This window comes from Lolium perenne, chromosome 4, assembly GCF_019359855.2.
Source record: "Lolium perenne isolate Kyuss_39 chromosome 4, Kyuss_2.0, whole genome shotgun sequence".
NCBI classification, from domain to species: Eukaryota; Viridiplantae; Streptophyta; class Magnoliopsida; order Poales; family Poaceae; genus Lolium; species Lolium perenne.
The window spans coordinates 301,448,011-301,463,040 of NC_067247.2; the positions used below are offsets into that span (position 1 = coordinate 301,448,011).

Below are 15,030 nucleotides of genomic sequence, written 5' to 3' on the forward strand. Positions count from 1 at the left end.
ACAATATTAAGTTTTCTGATGAGAGCAAAAAATATATATACCAAACCATAGACCTATAAATACCAACAAAGGTTCTTCCATAATTTGTTGAGCCGCAATCGCAAAGCTACATGCACGCGCGCAACCATTAAACTAGTCAATCAACATCAGTAGGAGTACCAACACCGGTATATTAGGGAAAAACAACAGAACAACTTGGTCGACGTCGTTCGGAAGCCGAGAGTACAAATTACCATTGTCAAGGACGTAGCAGCTAGGACAAATATTGCAAGGATAATCCTCCACGTGGCAACCATGAGAAAAGATCCAAAATCGACCCGACGAAGCAAGATCTAAAGGTCATTACCTAGAAAATTCTAATCTTCTAACACCACCATTTATACCGGGAAGATCTCATTATCGAACAAAGGTTCGAAGATTACTTATTGTAGACGATGCTATCTCTGTTGAGGCAGAGGAAAAATACTGCTACCAAAATAATAACTTAAAATAATTAATTAAAATTTTCCACATATAGATTGGGTTTCCATTCCTCCCGACACCGGCGAAGCTGGCCGGAGGAGAGGGAACCCATGTATGGTGGAGGGCGATGGTGGAGGAACTAAGAGATGGAAGCGGCTTACAATAAAAATTTGAAATAAGCGTCAGTATAGATATTTTCATAATAAGCGTCAGTAAATGGTCCGTGAACCAGCCGCAAGGCCAAGGAGCATCATAAAATAACTCCGGATGCAAAAAGGGGCATTGTACTATATATCTTCTGAAAAAAAATCTACCACAGATACCGCGAGAAGTCAACCCATGTATGGTGGTGGAGGTGAAGGTGGAGGTGCTAAGAGACGGGAGCTGATTTCAATAAAAATTATAAATAAGCGCTTGGATAGATATTTTTATAATTGAAGATTACGTGTAAATGGTCTGTGAGCCAGCCGCAAGGCCAAGGAGCATCATAAACAAAAAAACCATTGTACTGTATATCTTCTGAAAAAAATTCTACCACAAATACCGCGAGAAGTCAACCTATGTAAATTGTACTGTATGTCTTGTGTAGATCAGACTTGAATATCCTCTCTTGGTCTGAACGTCGGAAGTTAACCACGACGGGGAAGTCCATGGCGAGCCCCAGCTTCCTGTTGGCGCGATCGGCCGACTCCTCCTCCTCCAGCGCTGGCACGTTCAGGTCGAACGCCAGCTCGGCCGCCGCCGTTGTCTTCTTCTGGCTGATGTCTTTGGACCCGAGGCCGAGGACGAGGTCGAGGCCAAGCCCGAGCCCATCCCCTGTCGCCGCGACGGCGCGGTGGCGGCGCATGTGGCCGCCGAGCGCCTGGCCAACGGCGAACTCGAGGCCACAGATGGAGCAGCCGTGCACCTTGGGCTTGGGCGGCTCGGCGCCGTCCGCGAGGCGCGGCTTCTTGTGGCTGGCCCGGTGCCCGCCTAGGGCTTGGAAGGAAGGAAACTGCCGGTTGCAGGTCTTGCACTCGAACACTCTCTCCGGCGACGACGGTCCGGCGGAGACGCCGTGGTAGCCTTGGTGGTGGTGGTGGCCGGAGAAGAGCAGCAGGATGCGCGCCATGTCGCTGCTGTCCAGGTCCAGCAGGCTGACGGAGGTCATTGCCTCGGCTTGCTGCCTAGACCTCTTGCCGTGAGCCATTAGTTCAAGAGCAGCGTACGAGATCAGACGACCGAGCAAGCAAGAAGCGGCTCGATCGGAGAAAGGAGATGGAAGAAATATCGAGGGCGATGATCAGGCAAGCGTCAGAATGGGGGAAATGGTGAGGAGATCCGGCGTCTATATATAGGGTGAGAAGTCCACTGTTGCATTGCATTTGCCAAGTACTAAATAACTAATGATGGGGCAGATTTTGCTTTGTCAAAGAGCTCGATCGCGAGGGGTTAGTTGTACCGCAGGTCGCCGTGACCGTGACTACATGCATGGGGATGGGGGCAAGAGCAAATTGGGGAAGGATCTACCGTTCCCATGCGCTAGCACACGTACGAACGAATCTAGCTTTTTCCAAGCGATGAACGAATCTAGCTGACCGGCAAGTAGGAGTGTGTACGCCGGCCTTTTCTATCGGATAGAAATGTTGTGAAGCAACTGGGATGGTACTAGCTTCGTTAAACTAGCTGAGAAGAGTGAGGACTCTGAATTCCTATGCCAACTGGTCACTGATGATGAGCTCACGCTGGCAGAGCTTTCGGTGAGACTGGAGAGAGACGTCTGCTATTCGATCCCGAGATCCTTCTCATCGTCATTTTCTTGCGTACGTGCGTGCGTGCACAATGATCCTTCTTCATGGTTGCAAGGTGTGACTCACAGTGAGTAGTGGTTTGTGTTGTGCCCCTTCGAAAATACTCTCTGTATGTGTCCCAAAGCAAGTGACTTGATTTTTTTCTACGGAGTATATATCTACACGGTAAAATGCGTCTAGACTAGTCACTTATTTTGCAATGGAGGTAGTATAACGAATACAGTATCTCCTTTGATCCATTGGTCTACACTAAATTTTCTCAAAGATTAATACTAGAGCTGGCGCTAGTTTCTCTTAATAGAAATCATTCAAATTAAGATCTAGCAATTTTCCCACTATAACAGTTTTTTTCTACAACGTGGTGTGCACAACTGGCGCTTGGTCAACACGAACTCACCTTGTATACCGGCCGGGACAAAGAGGCACAGTTTGAGAATTGAGACTTATTGCATAGAGGAAAACGTTGTTTACAACGTACGTTCATCCGAATCGGCCTAACAGAAACAAGAGACTACGATACATCCACAAATGACTTGGTTCGTTTCCAATAATTTGAGATAAAAAAATTTCAGAAGCTAGAAACTAGCTAGTATCATTTGTTAAAGCAATTCAAGTGAGAGAGGCCTCAATAATACGAAGTCAAAGCATATCAAAAAGAATATGCTTAGGCTTGAAACGAATTCAGGTATGTTTGCGCGTCATATAATTTATACATGTCGAAAGTAAAATCATTTGCTTAGTTTTTGTGCGAAGCCTACGGTAAGCGTATCCACTACAATCCAGTGCTAAAAGCTTCCGCACATTGTATTGTATGGTCTTGAAAAGGACATTTGTAGACAGCCTATAACTTCGTATGTACGAAGGCTAGCTGATTCAAACCAATAACCTCTAACGATGGCTAACGAAGGTGATTACACTTTCAATCTCTGGAGAGTAAACTTTGAGAATTCCTTGCCAAATGAGATGACTTACTCAAGAGTACCGACATTTGATTGATAAAAGAGGCATCTATATTTCGTTATCCGTGGGAGCATAATAAGAACATAATACCGACATCTGAATTGAGAGGTAAATCATTGTGGCCACGGTCTTCTCAAAACATGAAGAGGCGCTGCTTTGAAAAACATATGAAAGTAAAACAATTGCTGCTCCCACTACACAATCCTTAAGCCCTCGACATAGGCAGGGAAGCCGTCGGACATCTTTAACTCATTTAACTTCTTCGTTCCGAAAAACAGAAAGTTCCCTAACCTAGCCGCCGCCCATCCACCCTCCACCCTCCCAACGCCGCCACCGCCCCCTCCCATCCCCTCTCCTCCCTTCCCACCTTCGCCCCGGGTCGTCTCACGCGAGGCGGCTCCGGGCGATGACCCGAACCCAAGAAGAGGCGGCCCGTCTTCCTCCTCCTGGCCGCTGCCGCCGTCAGGGTCGGCGGTGGTGGCCGCGTCCGGCTACCAAAGGCAGGGGTGGTGGTGGCGCGTCCATGGACTCCCCTTCGCACGGAGGCGGAGTCTTCCAGGGGCGGCGACAGTGGACGGTGGGTCTGGTAGCGGTGGCCTTCGGCTACTTCACCTAGATCATGGCGGGAGACGCGGTGGTGTGGCGGAACTCGGCAGGGAAAGGGTGGCAGTGAGATCCTAGCGATGGCGGCGGCTGATACGTCTCCGACGTATCGATAATTTCTTATGTTCCATGCCACATTATTGATGATATCTACATGTTTTATGCATACTTTATGTCATATTTATGCATTTTCCGGCACTAACCTATTAACGAGATGTCGAAGAGCCAGTTGCTGTTTTCTGCTGTTTTTTGTTTCAGAAATCCTAGTAAGGAAATATTCTCGGAATTGGACGAAATCAACGCCCAGGGGCCTATTTTTGCACGAAGCTTCCAGAAGTCCGAGGGAGAGACGAAGTGGGACCACGGGGCGCCGCCACACTAGGGCGGCGCGGCCTAGGGGGGCCCGCGCGGCCCTAGCGTGTGGGGCCCCCGTGGCGCCTCCTGACCTGCCCTTCCGCCTACTTAAGGTCTTCATCGCGAAACCCCCAGTACCGAGAGCCACGATACGGAAAACCTTCCAGAGACGCCGCCGCCGCCAATCCCATCTCGGGGGATTCAGGAGATCGCCTTCGGCACCCTGCCGGAGAGGGGAATCATCTCCCGGAGGACTCTTTACCGTCATGGTCGCCTCCGGAGTGATCAGTGAGTAGTTCACCCCTGGACTATGGGTCCATAGCAGTAGCTAGATGGTCGTCTTCTCCTAATTGTGCTTCATTGTCGGGTCTTGTGAGCTGCCTAACATGATCAAGATCATCTATCTGTAATGCTATATGTTGTGTTTGTTGGGATCCGATGAATAGAGAATACTATGCTATGTTGATTATCAATCTATTATCTATGTGTTGTTTATGATCTTGCATGCTCTCCGTTATTAGTAGAGGCTTTGGCCAAGTTTTTGCTAGTAACTCCAAGAGGGAGTATTTATGCTCGATAGTGGGTTCATGCCTCCATTAAATCTGGGACAGTGACAGAAAGTTCTAAGGTTGTGGATGTGCTGTTGCCACTAGGGATAAAACATCGATGCTATGTCTAAGGATGCAGTTGTTGATTACATTACGCACCATACTTAATGCAATTGTCTGTTGTTTGCAACTTAATACTGGAAGGGGTTCGGATGATAACCTGAAGGTGGACTTTTTGGGCATAGATGCATGCTGGATAGCGGTCTATGTACTTTGTCGTAATGCCCAATTAAATCTCAAAATACTCATCATATCATGTATGTGCATGGTAATGCCCTCTTTATTTGTTAATTTCCCAACTGTAATTTGTTCACCCAACATGCTTATTCTTATCGGAGAGACGCCTCTAGTGAACTGTGGACCCCGGTCCATTCTTTTAATCGAATACAATCTACTGCAATACTTGTTCTACTGTTTTCTGCAAACAATCATCATCCACACTATACATCTAATCCTTTGTTACTGCAAGCCGGTGAGATTGACAACCTCACTGTTACGTTGGGACAAAGTACTTTGGTTGTGTTGTGCAGGTTCCACGTTGGCGCCGGAATCCCTGGTGTTGCGCCGCACTACACTTCGCCGCCATCAACCTTCAACGTGCTTCTTGGCTCCTACTGGTTCGATAAACCTTGGTTTCTTACTGAGGGAAAACTTGCCGATGTATGCATCACACCTTCCTCTTGGGGTTCCCAACGGTCGCGTGCTGTACGCGTATCAAGACTGTTTTCTGGCGCCGTTGCCGGGGAGATCAAGACACGCTGCAAGGGGAGTCTGCACCTCCAATCTCTTTACTTTTTTTTCTCTTGCTTTATTTTATTTAGTACTTTGTTTGCTGCATTATATCAAAATAAAGAAAAATTAGTTGCTAGTTTTACTTTATTTGCTATCTTGTTTGCAATCTCCATATTAAAAACACAAAAAAATTAGTTACTTGCATTTACTTTATCTAGTTTGCTTTATTTACTGCTGCTAAAATGGGTACTCCTGAAAATACTAAGTTGTGTGACTTCACAACTACAAATAATAATAATTTATTATGCACACCTATTGCTCCACCTGCTACTACAGCGGAATTCTTTGAAATTAAACCTGCTTTACTGAATCTTGTTATGAGAGAGCAATTTTCTGGTGTTAGTTCTGATGATGCTGCTGCCCATCTCAATAATTTTGTTGAATTATGTGAAATGCAAAAGTATAAGGATGTAGATGGTGACATTATAAAATTAAAATTGTTTCCTTTCTCATTAAGAGGAAGAGCTAAAGATTGGTTGCTATCTGTGCCTAAGAATAGTATTGATTCATGGACTAAATGCAAGGATGCTTTTATTGGTAGATATTATCCCCCTGCTAAAATTATATCTTTGAGAAGTAGCATAATTAATTTTAAACAATTGGATAATGAGCATGTTGCACAAGCATGGAAAAGAATGAAATCTTTGGTTAAAAATTGCCCAACCCATGGACTGACTACTTGGATGATCATCCAAACCTTTTATGCAGGACTGAATTTTTCTTCGCGGAACCTATTGGATTCAGCTGCTGGAGGTACCTTTATGTCCATCACTCTAGGTGACGCAACAAAGCTTCTTGATAATATGATGATTAATTACTCTGAATGGCACACGGAAAGAGCTCCACAAGGTAAGAAGGTAAATTATGTCGAAGAAACCTCTTCCTTGAGTGATAAGATTGATGCTATTATGTCTATGCTTGTGAATGGTAGGACTAATGTTGATCCTAATAATGTTCCGTTAGCTTCATTGGTTGCTCAAGAAGAACATGTTGATGTGAACTTCCTTAAAAATAATAATTTTAACAACAATGCTTATCGGAACAATTGTAGTAACAACTATAGGCCATATCCTTATAATAATGGCAACGGCTATGGTAATTCTTATGGGAATTCTTACAACAATAATAGGAACACACCCCCTGTACTTGAAGCTATGCTTAAAGAATTTATTAGTACACAAACTGCTTTTAACAAATCTGTTGAAGAAAAGCTTGGGAAATTGATATACTTGCTTCTAAAGTCGATAGTCTTGCTGCCGATGTTGATCTTTTGAAATCGAAAGTTATGCCTAATGAAAATATTAATAATAAAATTGTTACCACAGCAAATGCCATCCAAGTTAGAATTAATGAGAATATAAGATTGATGGCCGAATTGCGTGCTAGGTGGGAAAAAGAAGAAAATGCTAAAGAAGATAATATAGCTAAAGTTTGGACTATTACCACCACTAGTAATGCTAATGCTCCACATGTTGCTGCACCTCCTACTATTAATGGTAAAATAATTGGTGTTGGCAATGTTTCCACTTCTAATGCAAAGCGTGAAAAACTGCCTGAAACTGCTAAAACTGCTGAAATTGTCTGTGATAAAACTGCTGAAATTTTTTCCAACATTGGGGACAATGACCCCATTGCTTTAGATGATAATGGTTTGGATTTTGATGATTTCCACATCTCTGAAGTTATAAAGTTCTTACAAAAACTTGCTAATAGTCCTAATGCTAGTGCTATAAATTTGGCTTTCACGAAACATATTACAAATGCTCTCATAAAAGCTAGAGAAGAGAAATTAGAATGCGAAGCTTCTATTCCTAGGAAGCTAGAGGATGGTTGGGAGCCCATCATTAAGATGAAGGTCAATGACTTTGATTGTAATGCTTTATGTGATCTTGGTGCAAGTATTTCCGTTATGCCTAAGAAAATCTATAACATGCTTGACTTGCCACCATTGCAAAATTGTTATTTGAATGTTAATCTTGCTGATAATTCTACAAAGAAACCTTTGGGGAGAGTTGATAATGTTCGCATTACCGTTAACAATAACCTTGTCCCCATTGATTTTGTTGTCTTGGATATTGAATGCAATGCATCTTGTCCCATTATATTGGGAAGACTTTTTCTTCGAACTGTTGGTGCTATTATTGATGTGAAGGAAGGTAATATTAAATATCAATTTCCTCTCAAGAAAGGTATGGAACACTTCCCTATAAAGAGAATGAAGTTACCTTTTGATTCTATCATTAGAACAAATTATGATGTTGATGCTTCGTCTCTTGATAATACTTGATACACACTTTCTGCGCCTAGCTGAAAGGCGTTAAAGAAAAGCGCTTATGGGAGACAACCCATGATTTTACTACTGCACTTTTATTTTATATTTGAGTCTTGGAAGTTGTTACTACTGTAGCAACCTCTCCTTATCTTAGTTTTGTTGCATTGTTGTGCCAAGTAAAGTCTTTGATAGTAAGGTTCATACAAGATTTGGATTACTACACAGAAACAGATTTCTTGCTGTCACGAATCTGGGCCTAATTCTCTGTAGGTAACTCATAAAATTATGCCAATTTACGTGAGTGATACTCAGATATGTACGCAACTTTCATTCAATTTGAGCATTTTCATTTGAGCAAGTCTGGTGCCTCAATTAAATTCGTCTTTACGAACTGTTCTGTTTTGACAGATTCTGCCTTTTATTTCGCATTGCCTGTTTTGCTATGCTTGATGGATTTCTTTATTCCATTAACTTTCAGTAGCTTTGTGCAATGTCCAGAAGTGTTAAGAATGATTATGTCACCTCTGAACATGTGAATTTTGATTGTGCACTAACCCTCTAATGAGTTGTTTTGAGTTTGGTGTGGAGGAAGTTTTCAAGGATCAAGAGAGGAGGATGATACAATATGATCAAGGAGAGTGAAAGCTCTAAGCTTGGGGATGCCCCGGTGGTTCACCCCTGCATATTTCAAGAAGACTCAAGCGTCTAAGCTTGGGGATGCCCAAGGCATCCCCTTCTTCATCAACAACATTATCAGGTTTCTCTAGTGAAACTATATTTTTATTCCATCACATCTTATGTACTTTGCTTGGAGCGTCGGTTTGTTTTTGTTTTTATTTTGTTTGAATAAAATGGATCCTAGCATTCATTGTATGGGAGAGAGACACGCTCCGCTGTTGCATATGGACAAATATGTCCTTAGGCTTTACTCATGGTATTCATGGCGAAGGTTGACTCTTCTTCGTTAAATTGTTATATGGTTGGAAACGGGAAATGCTACATGTAGTAATTGGTAAAATGTCTTGGATAATTTGATACGTGGCAATTGTTGTTCTCATGTTTAAGCTCTTGCACCATATACTTTGCACCTATTAATGAAGAAATACATAGAGCTTGCTAAAATTTGGTTTGCATAATTGGTTTTTCTAAGGTCTAGATAATTTCTAGTAAAGAGTTTGAACAACAAGGAAGACGGTGTAGAGTCTTATAATGTTTACAATATGTGTCAACACCCGGATTTTTTTTAAGTCCAGATGCCTATTATGCCGTACATCGCAATCGCAGGAATAATGTTTTTGCGAGACATAATAGTAAGTAGCATAGAGTCATCATTTATTACAACACATATTGTCTTACAACCATAGATCACATGATCCAATATTACACGAATATATTGTTCAACATCACAAATAGTAGCGGAAGCGAAGTAGTAGTGGACTATCTATTCCACAGGCAACGCTTGACGTTAGAAGACGATCCTAGTTATCGTAGACGTCCTGCTGTCCGTCATCCTGATACTGGTGCTCTCCTTCATAGTCTGGCATTTGAATAGCCAGGGCAAGGCCATGAGTACTTTTAAAGTACTCACAAACTAATTCTAAGATAAAAACTCATTAAGTATAGTAAAGGGGTACTAAGCTCTAGGTTTATTTGCATAAAGCCAAGTTTAGTTTAGTAAACATTTAGTAAAGCTTTATCATGTGCTAGACTAACTCAAGTGGGAACATTAGTGTCATTCCCACCACTCATTATGGTTCACCATAATATCACCTTTCAATCCACCATTCATTTCCAGAATCAAAACATTTTAATGATAACGGAGATAGTATGGCCTTTCCAATCGTCCGTAACCGTGGACACGGCTATTCGAATAGGTTTAACACTCTGCAGAGGTTGTACTCTTGTGCCACAACTTTTGATTTCATCCGTCGAGGATAACCCCGAATCATCGTAACACAGTACGCGGATCATCAATCGAAACCTTTCACTTATATACGCTAGTATGAGCACCTCTCCCCATGAGCTTGGCCTCCCGGTGGAAACCGCAGTTAACCTGGGAACTGCACAGGGCTTGGGCCGTACATTCACCTCATATTAACATCATTCCACTTTTAACGGAGGCAGCCTCGGCGTAACCCCTATGATGTTTGTTTAGAGGGAACCCATACTAAAATACACAAGTTTCTAGTTAAGCCCTACCCATAATCAGGTATTGTGGGGGTACTTGTATAATTGGAAGGGTATCGCATTCAGACCCAATCATCAATTTTATCAAAAATCACTATCTTCTCTTGTTCAAATCCACCTCCACTTTACTTTCTTTCAAAGTCCTTTCACTTCACCATGTTCCCATCTAGAGTAGTCAATTTTAATTGATTAGCACTAGCAACTATATGAGGGGTGCTACCTAGCTTTGAGTTGTGCTAATCTATTCCAAATATTGTTCTACTCTAGACCAAGTGAATCATAAATCAAAAAGTACTTTGAAATAAATAAGCAAAAAGTAAAATGTAAGTAAAAAACATGGGATAGGTAATACATAAAAGTAAAGTGTGATGGTGCCTTTGCTCTTGTAGAGCTAAGCACTTGTGTTTAGCAAGGGTTAGCTTGCCTTGAGCTGGGTAGTTATCGAAGTTCTCTTCTTCTTCCTGAGAGTACCCTTCCTCCTCTTGGTATTCCTCGTTACTAGCGTCTATATACGAATACGAGGTATAAATACTAAACCAAGCTCACATACTAAACTAGAAACACTCAAAGAGTTCACACTCTAGTCCTATTATAAATCAAACATGGCATGGTGGGTTATTTGATGAATTCTTATTTAGGAGAAAATAATTTCCTCTCATTATTCCTATTTCTTAAATTTGATATTTAGATCCTTAGAGAAATTCGATTCTTATCATTATATCTTATTAAGATTTAATCTCTTCATATAATAATAAGGTATGAAATATAGGTTGACCCAAAGTCAACATTTCATATCTATTATATGTGAGTATAATTTAATTGAAGTGCTACACTTCACATAGTTTTTAAAACTTAACATTTAAATGAATTAAAATCTCTAAGTAATAATTCTCAAGGGTTCATTAGCCTAAGTCATTCCCCCTGGATATATCACTTAGGATCAAGATTTAAATGAGAGAGTAGCTCTCATAGTATTTGTTAAATTTGAATTCCAAGTTGAATTGTTCTAGAATTTACTACATAGCCATTTTATTTGATCTAGTCCATGATCATACAAATAACTGATGGCGTGTAACTCACACGTTCGTTGGGAACCCCAAGAGGAAGGTATGATGCGCACAGCAGCAAGTTTTCCCTCAGAAAGAAACCAAGGTTTATCGAACCAGGAGGAGCCAAGAAGCACGTTGAAGGTTGATGGCGGCGGGATGTAGTGCGGCGCAACACCAGGGATTCCGGCGCCAACTTGGAACCTGCACAACACAACCAAAGTACTTTGCCCCAACGAAACAGTGAGGTTGTCAATCTCACCGGCTTGCTGTAACAAAGGATTAACCGTATTGTGTGGAAGATGATTGTTTGCAGAAAACAGTAGAACAAGTATTGCAGTAGATTGTATTTCAGTAAAGAGAATTGGACCGGGGTCCACAGTTCACTAGAGGTGTCTCTCCCATAAGACAAACAGCATGTTGGGTGAACAAATTACAGTTGGGCAATTGACAAATAAAGAGAGCATGACCATGCACATACATATCATGATGAGTATAGTGAGATTTAATTGGGCATTACGACAAAGTACATAGACCGCCATCCAACTGCATCTATGCCTAAAAAGTCCACCTTCAGGTTATCATCCGAACCCCTTCCAGTATTAAGTTGCAAAGCAACAGACAATTGCATTAAGTATGGTGCGTAATGTAATCAACAACTACATCCTTAGACATAGCATCAATGTTTTATCCCTAGTGGCAACAGCACAACACAACCTTAGAACTTTCTCACATCGTCCTGTGTCAATGCAGGCATGAACCCACTATCGAGCATAAGTACTCCCTCTTGGAGTTACAAGCATCTACTTGGCCAGAGCATCTACTAGTAAGGGAAAGCATGCAAGATCATAAACAACACATAGATATAACTTTGATAATCAACATAACAAGTATTCTCTATTCATCGGATCCCAACAAACGCAACATATAGAATTACATATAGATGATCTTGATCATGTTAGGCAGCTCACAAGATTCGACAATGATAGCACAATGGGGAGAAGACAACCATCTAGCTACTGCTATGGACCCATAGTCCAGGGGTAGACTACTCACACATCACACCGGAGGCGACCATGGCGGTGTAGAGTCCTCCGGGAGATGATTCCCCTCTCCGGCAGGGTGCCGGAGGCGATCTCCCTGGATCCCCCGAGATGGGATCGGCGTTGGCGGCGTCTCCGGAAGGTTTTCCGTATCGTGGCTCTCGCATCGGGGGTTTCGTCACGGAGGCTATTTGTAGGCGGAAGGGCAGGTCAAGAGGCGGCACGAGGGCCCCACACCACAGGGCCGCGCGGCCAAGGGGGGGCCGCGCCGCCCTAGGGTGTGGCCCCCTCGTGGCCCCTCTTCGTCTCTGCTTCGGACTTCTGGAAGCTTCGTGGAAAAATAGGCCCCTGGGCTTTGATTTCGTCCAATTCCGAGAATATTTCCTTACTAGGATTTCTGAAACCAAAAACAGCAGAAACAAAGAATCGGCACTTCGGCATCTTGTTAATAGGTTAGTTCCGTAAAATGCACGAATATGACATAAAGTGTGCATAAAACATGTAGATAACATCAATAATGTGGCATGGAACATAAGAAATTATCGATACGTCGGAGACGTATCAGCATCCCCAAGCTTAGTTCTGCTCGTCCCGAGCAGGTAAAACGATAACACAGATAATTTCTGGAGTGACATGCCATCATAATCTTGATCATACTATTTGTAAAGCATATGTAGTGAATGCAGCGATCAAAACAATGTATATGACATGAGTAAACAAGTGAATCATAAAGCAAAGACTTTTCATGAATAGCACTTCAAGACAAGCATCAATAAGTCTTGCATAAGAGTTAACTCATAAAGCAATAATTCAAAGTAAAGGCATTGAAGCAACACAAAAGAAGATTAAGTTTCAGCGGTTGCTTTCAACTTGTAACATGTATATCTCATGGATATTGTCAACATAGAGTAATATAATAAGTGCAATAAGCAAATATGTAGGAATCAATGCACAGTTCACACAAGTGTTTGCTTCTTGAGGTGGAGAGAAATAGGTGAACTGACTCAACATTGAAAGTAAAAGAATTGTCCTCATAGAGGAAAAGCATCGATTGCTATATTTGTGCTAGAGCTTTGATTTTGAAAACATGAAACAATTTTGTCAACGGTAGTAATAAAGCATATGCATCATGTAAATTATATCTTATAAGTTGCAAGCCTCATGCATAGTGTACCAATAGTGCCCGCACCTTGTCCTAATTAGCTTGGACTACCTGGATTATCACCGCAATACATATGCTTTCACCAAGTATCACAAAGGGGTACCTCTATGCCGCCTGTACAAAGGTCTAAGGAGAAAGCTCGCATTTGGATTTCTCGCTTTTGATTATTCTCAACTTAGACATCCATACCGGGACAACATAGACAACAGATAATGGACTTCTCTTTTAATGCTTAAGCATTCAACAACAATTAATTCTTTTCTCATTAGAGATTTGAGGATATTTGTCCAAAACTGAAACTTCCACCATGGATCATGGCTTTAGTTAGCGGCCCAATGTTCTTCTCTAACAATATGCATGCTCAAACCATTCAACTCAGTGTAGATCGCCCTTACATCAGACAAGACGAACATGCATAGCAACTCACATGAAATTCAACAATGAATAGTTGATGGCGTCCCCAGTAAACATGGTTATCGCACAACAAGCAACTTAATAAGAGATAAAGTGCATAATTACATATTCAATACCACAATAGTTTTTAAGCTATTTGTCCCATGAGCTATATATTGCAAAGGTGAATGATGGCATTTTAAAGGTAGCACTCAAGCAATTTACTTTGGAATGGCGGAAAATACCATGTAGTAGGTAGGTATGGTGGACACAAATGGCATAGTGGTTGGCTCAAGTATTTTGGATGCATGAGAAGTATTCCCTCTCGATACAAGGTTTAGGCTAGCAAGGCTTATTTGAAACAAACACAAGGATGAACCGGTGCAGCAAAACTCACATAAAAGACATATTGAAAACATTATAAGACTCTACACCGTCTTCCTTGTTGTTCAAACTCAATACTAGAAATTATCTAGACCTTAGAGAAACCAAATATGCAAACCAAATTTTAGCATGCTCTATGTATTTCTTCATTAATGGGTGCAAAGCATATGATGCAAGAGCTTAATCATGAGCACAACAATTGCCAAGTATCACATTACCCAAGACATTAATAGCAATTACTACATGTATCATTTTCCAATTCCAACCATATAACAATTTAACGAAGAAGAAACTTCGCCATGAATACTATGAGTAGAAACCAAGGACATACTTGTCCATATGCTACAGCGGAGCGTGTCTCTCTCCCATAAAGTGAATGCTAGGATCCATTTTATTCAAACAAAACAAAAAAACAAAAACAAACCGACGCTCCAAGAAAAAGCACATAAGATGTGATGGAATAAAAATATAGTTTCAGGGGAGGAACCTGATAATGTTGTCGATGAAGAAGGGGATGCCTTGGGCATCCCCAAGCTTAGACGCTTGAGTCTTCTTGATATATGCAGGGGTGAACCACCGGGGCATCCCCAAGCTTAGAGCTTTCACTCTCCTTGATCATGTTGCATCATACTCCTCTCTTGATCCTTGAAAACTTCCTCCACACCAAACTCGAAACAACTCATTAGAGGGTTAGTGCACAATATAAATTAACATATTCAGAGGTGACACAATCATTCTTAACACTTCTGGACATTGCATAATGCTACTGTACATTACTGGATCAAAGAAATTCATCCAACATAGCAAAAGAGGCAATGCGAAATAAAAGGCAGAATCTGTCAAAACAGAACAGTTCGTATTGACGAATTTTAAAATTGCACCATACTTGCTCAAATGAAAATGTCCAAATTGAATGAAAGTTGCATACATATCTGAGGATCATGCACGTAAATTGGCTTAATTTTCTGAGTTAC

The 15,030-nt window shown here is 41.7% G+C and overlaps 1 protein-coding gene across 1 annotated transcript; it reads right to left on the reverse strand.

Annotated features, from left to right (window-relative positions):
• Positions 1-969: 969 nt before the first annotated feature.
• On the reverse strand, positions 970-1,824 carry LOC127349008 (uncharacterized). Its single transcript, XM_051374841.2, has one exon. It carries the CDS (start codon positions 1,649-1,651, stop codon positions 1,016-1,018), a length of 636 nt encoding a protein of 211 aa, XP_051230801.1. The 5' UTR covers positions 1,652-1,824; the 3' UTR covers positions 970-1,015.
• Between the last annotated feature and the right edge of the window lie 13,206 nt (positions 1,825-15,030).

Excerpts from the sequence above, each read along its gene's own strand:
- LOC127349008 (XM_051374841.2), bottom strand. The coding sequence starts at position 1,651 with ATGGCTCACGGCAAGAGGTCTAGGCAGCAAGCCGAGGCAATGACCTCC.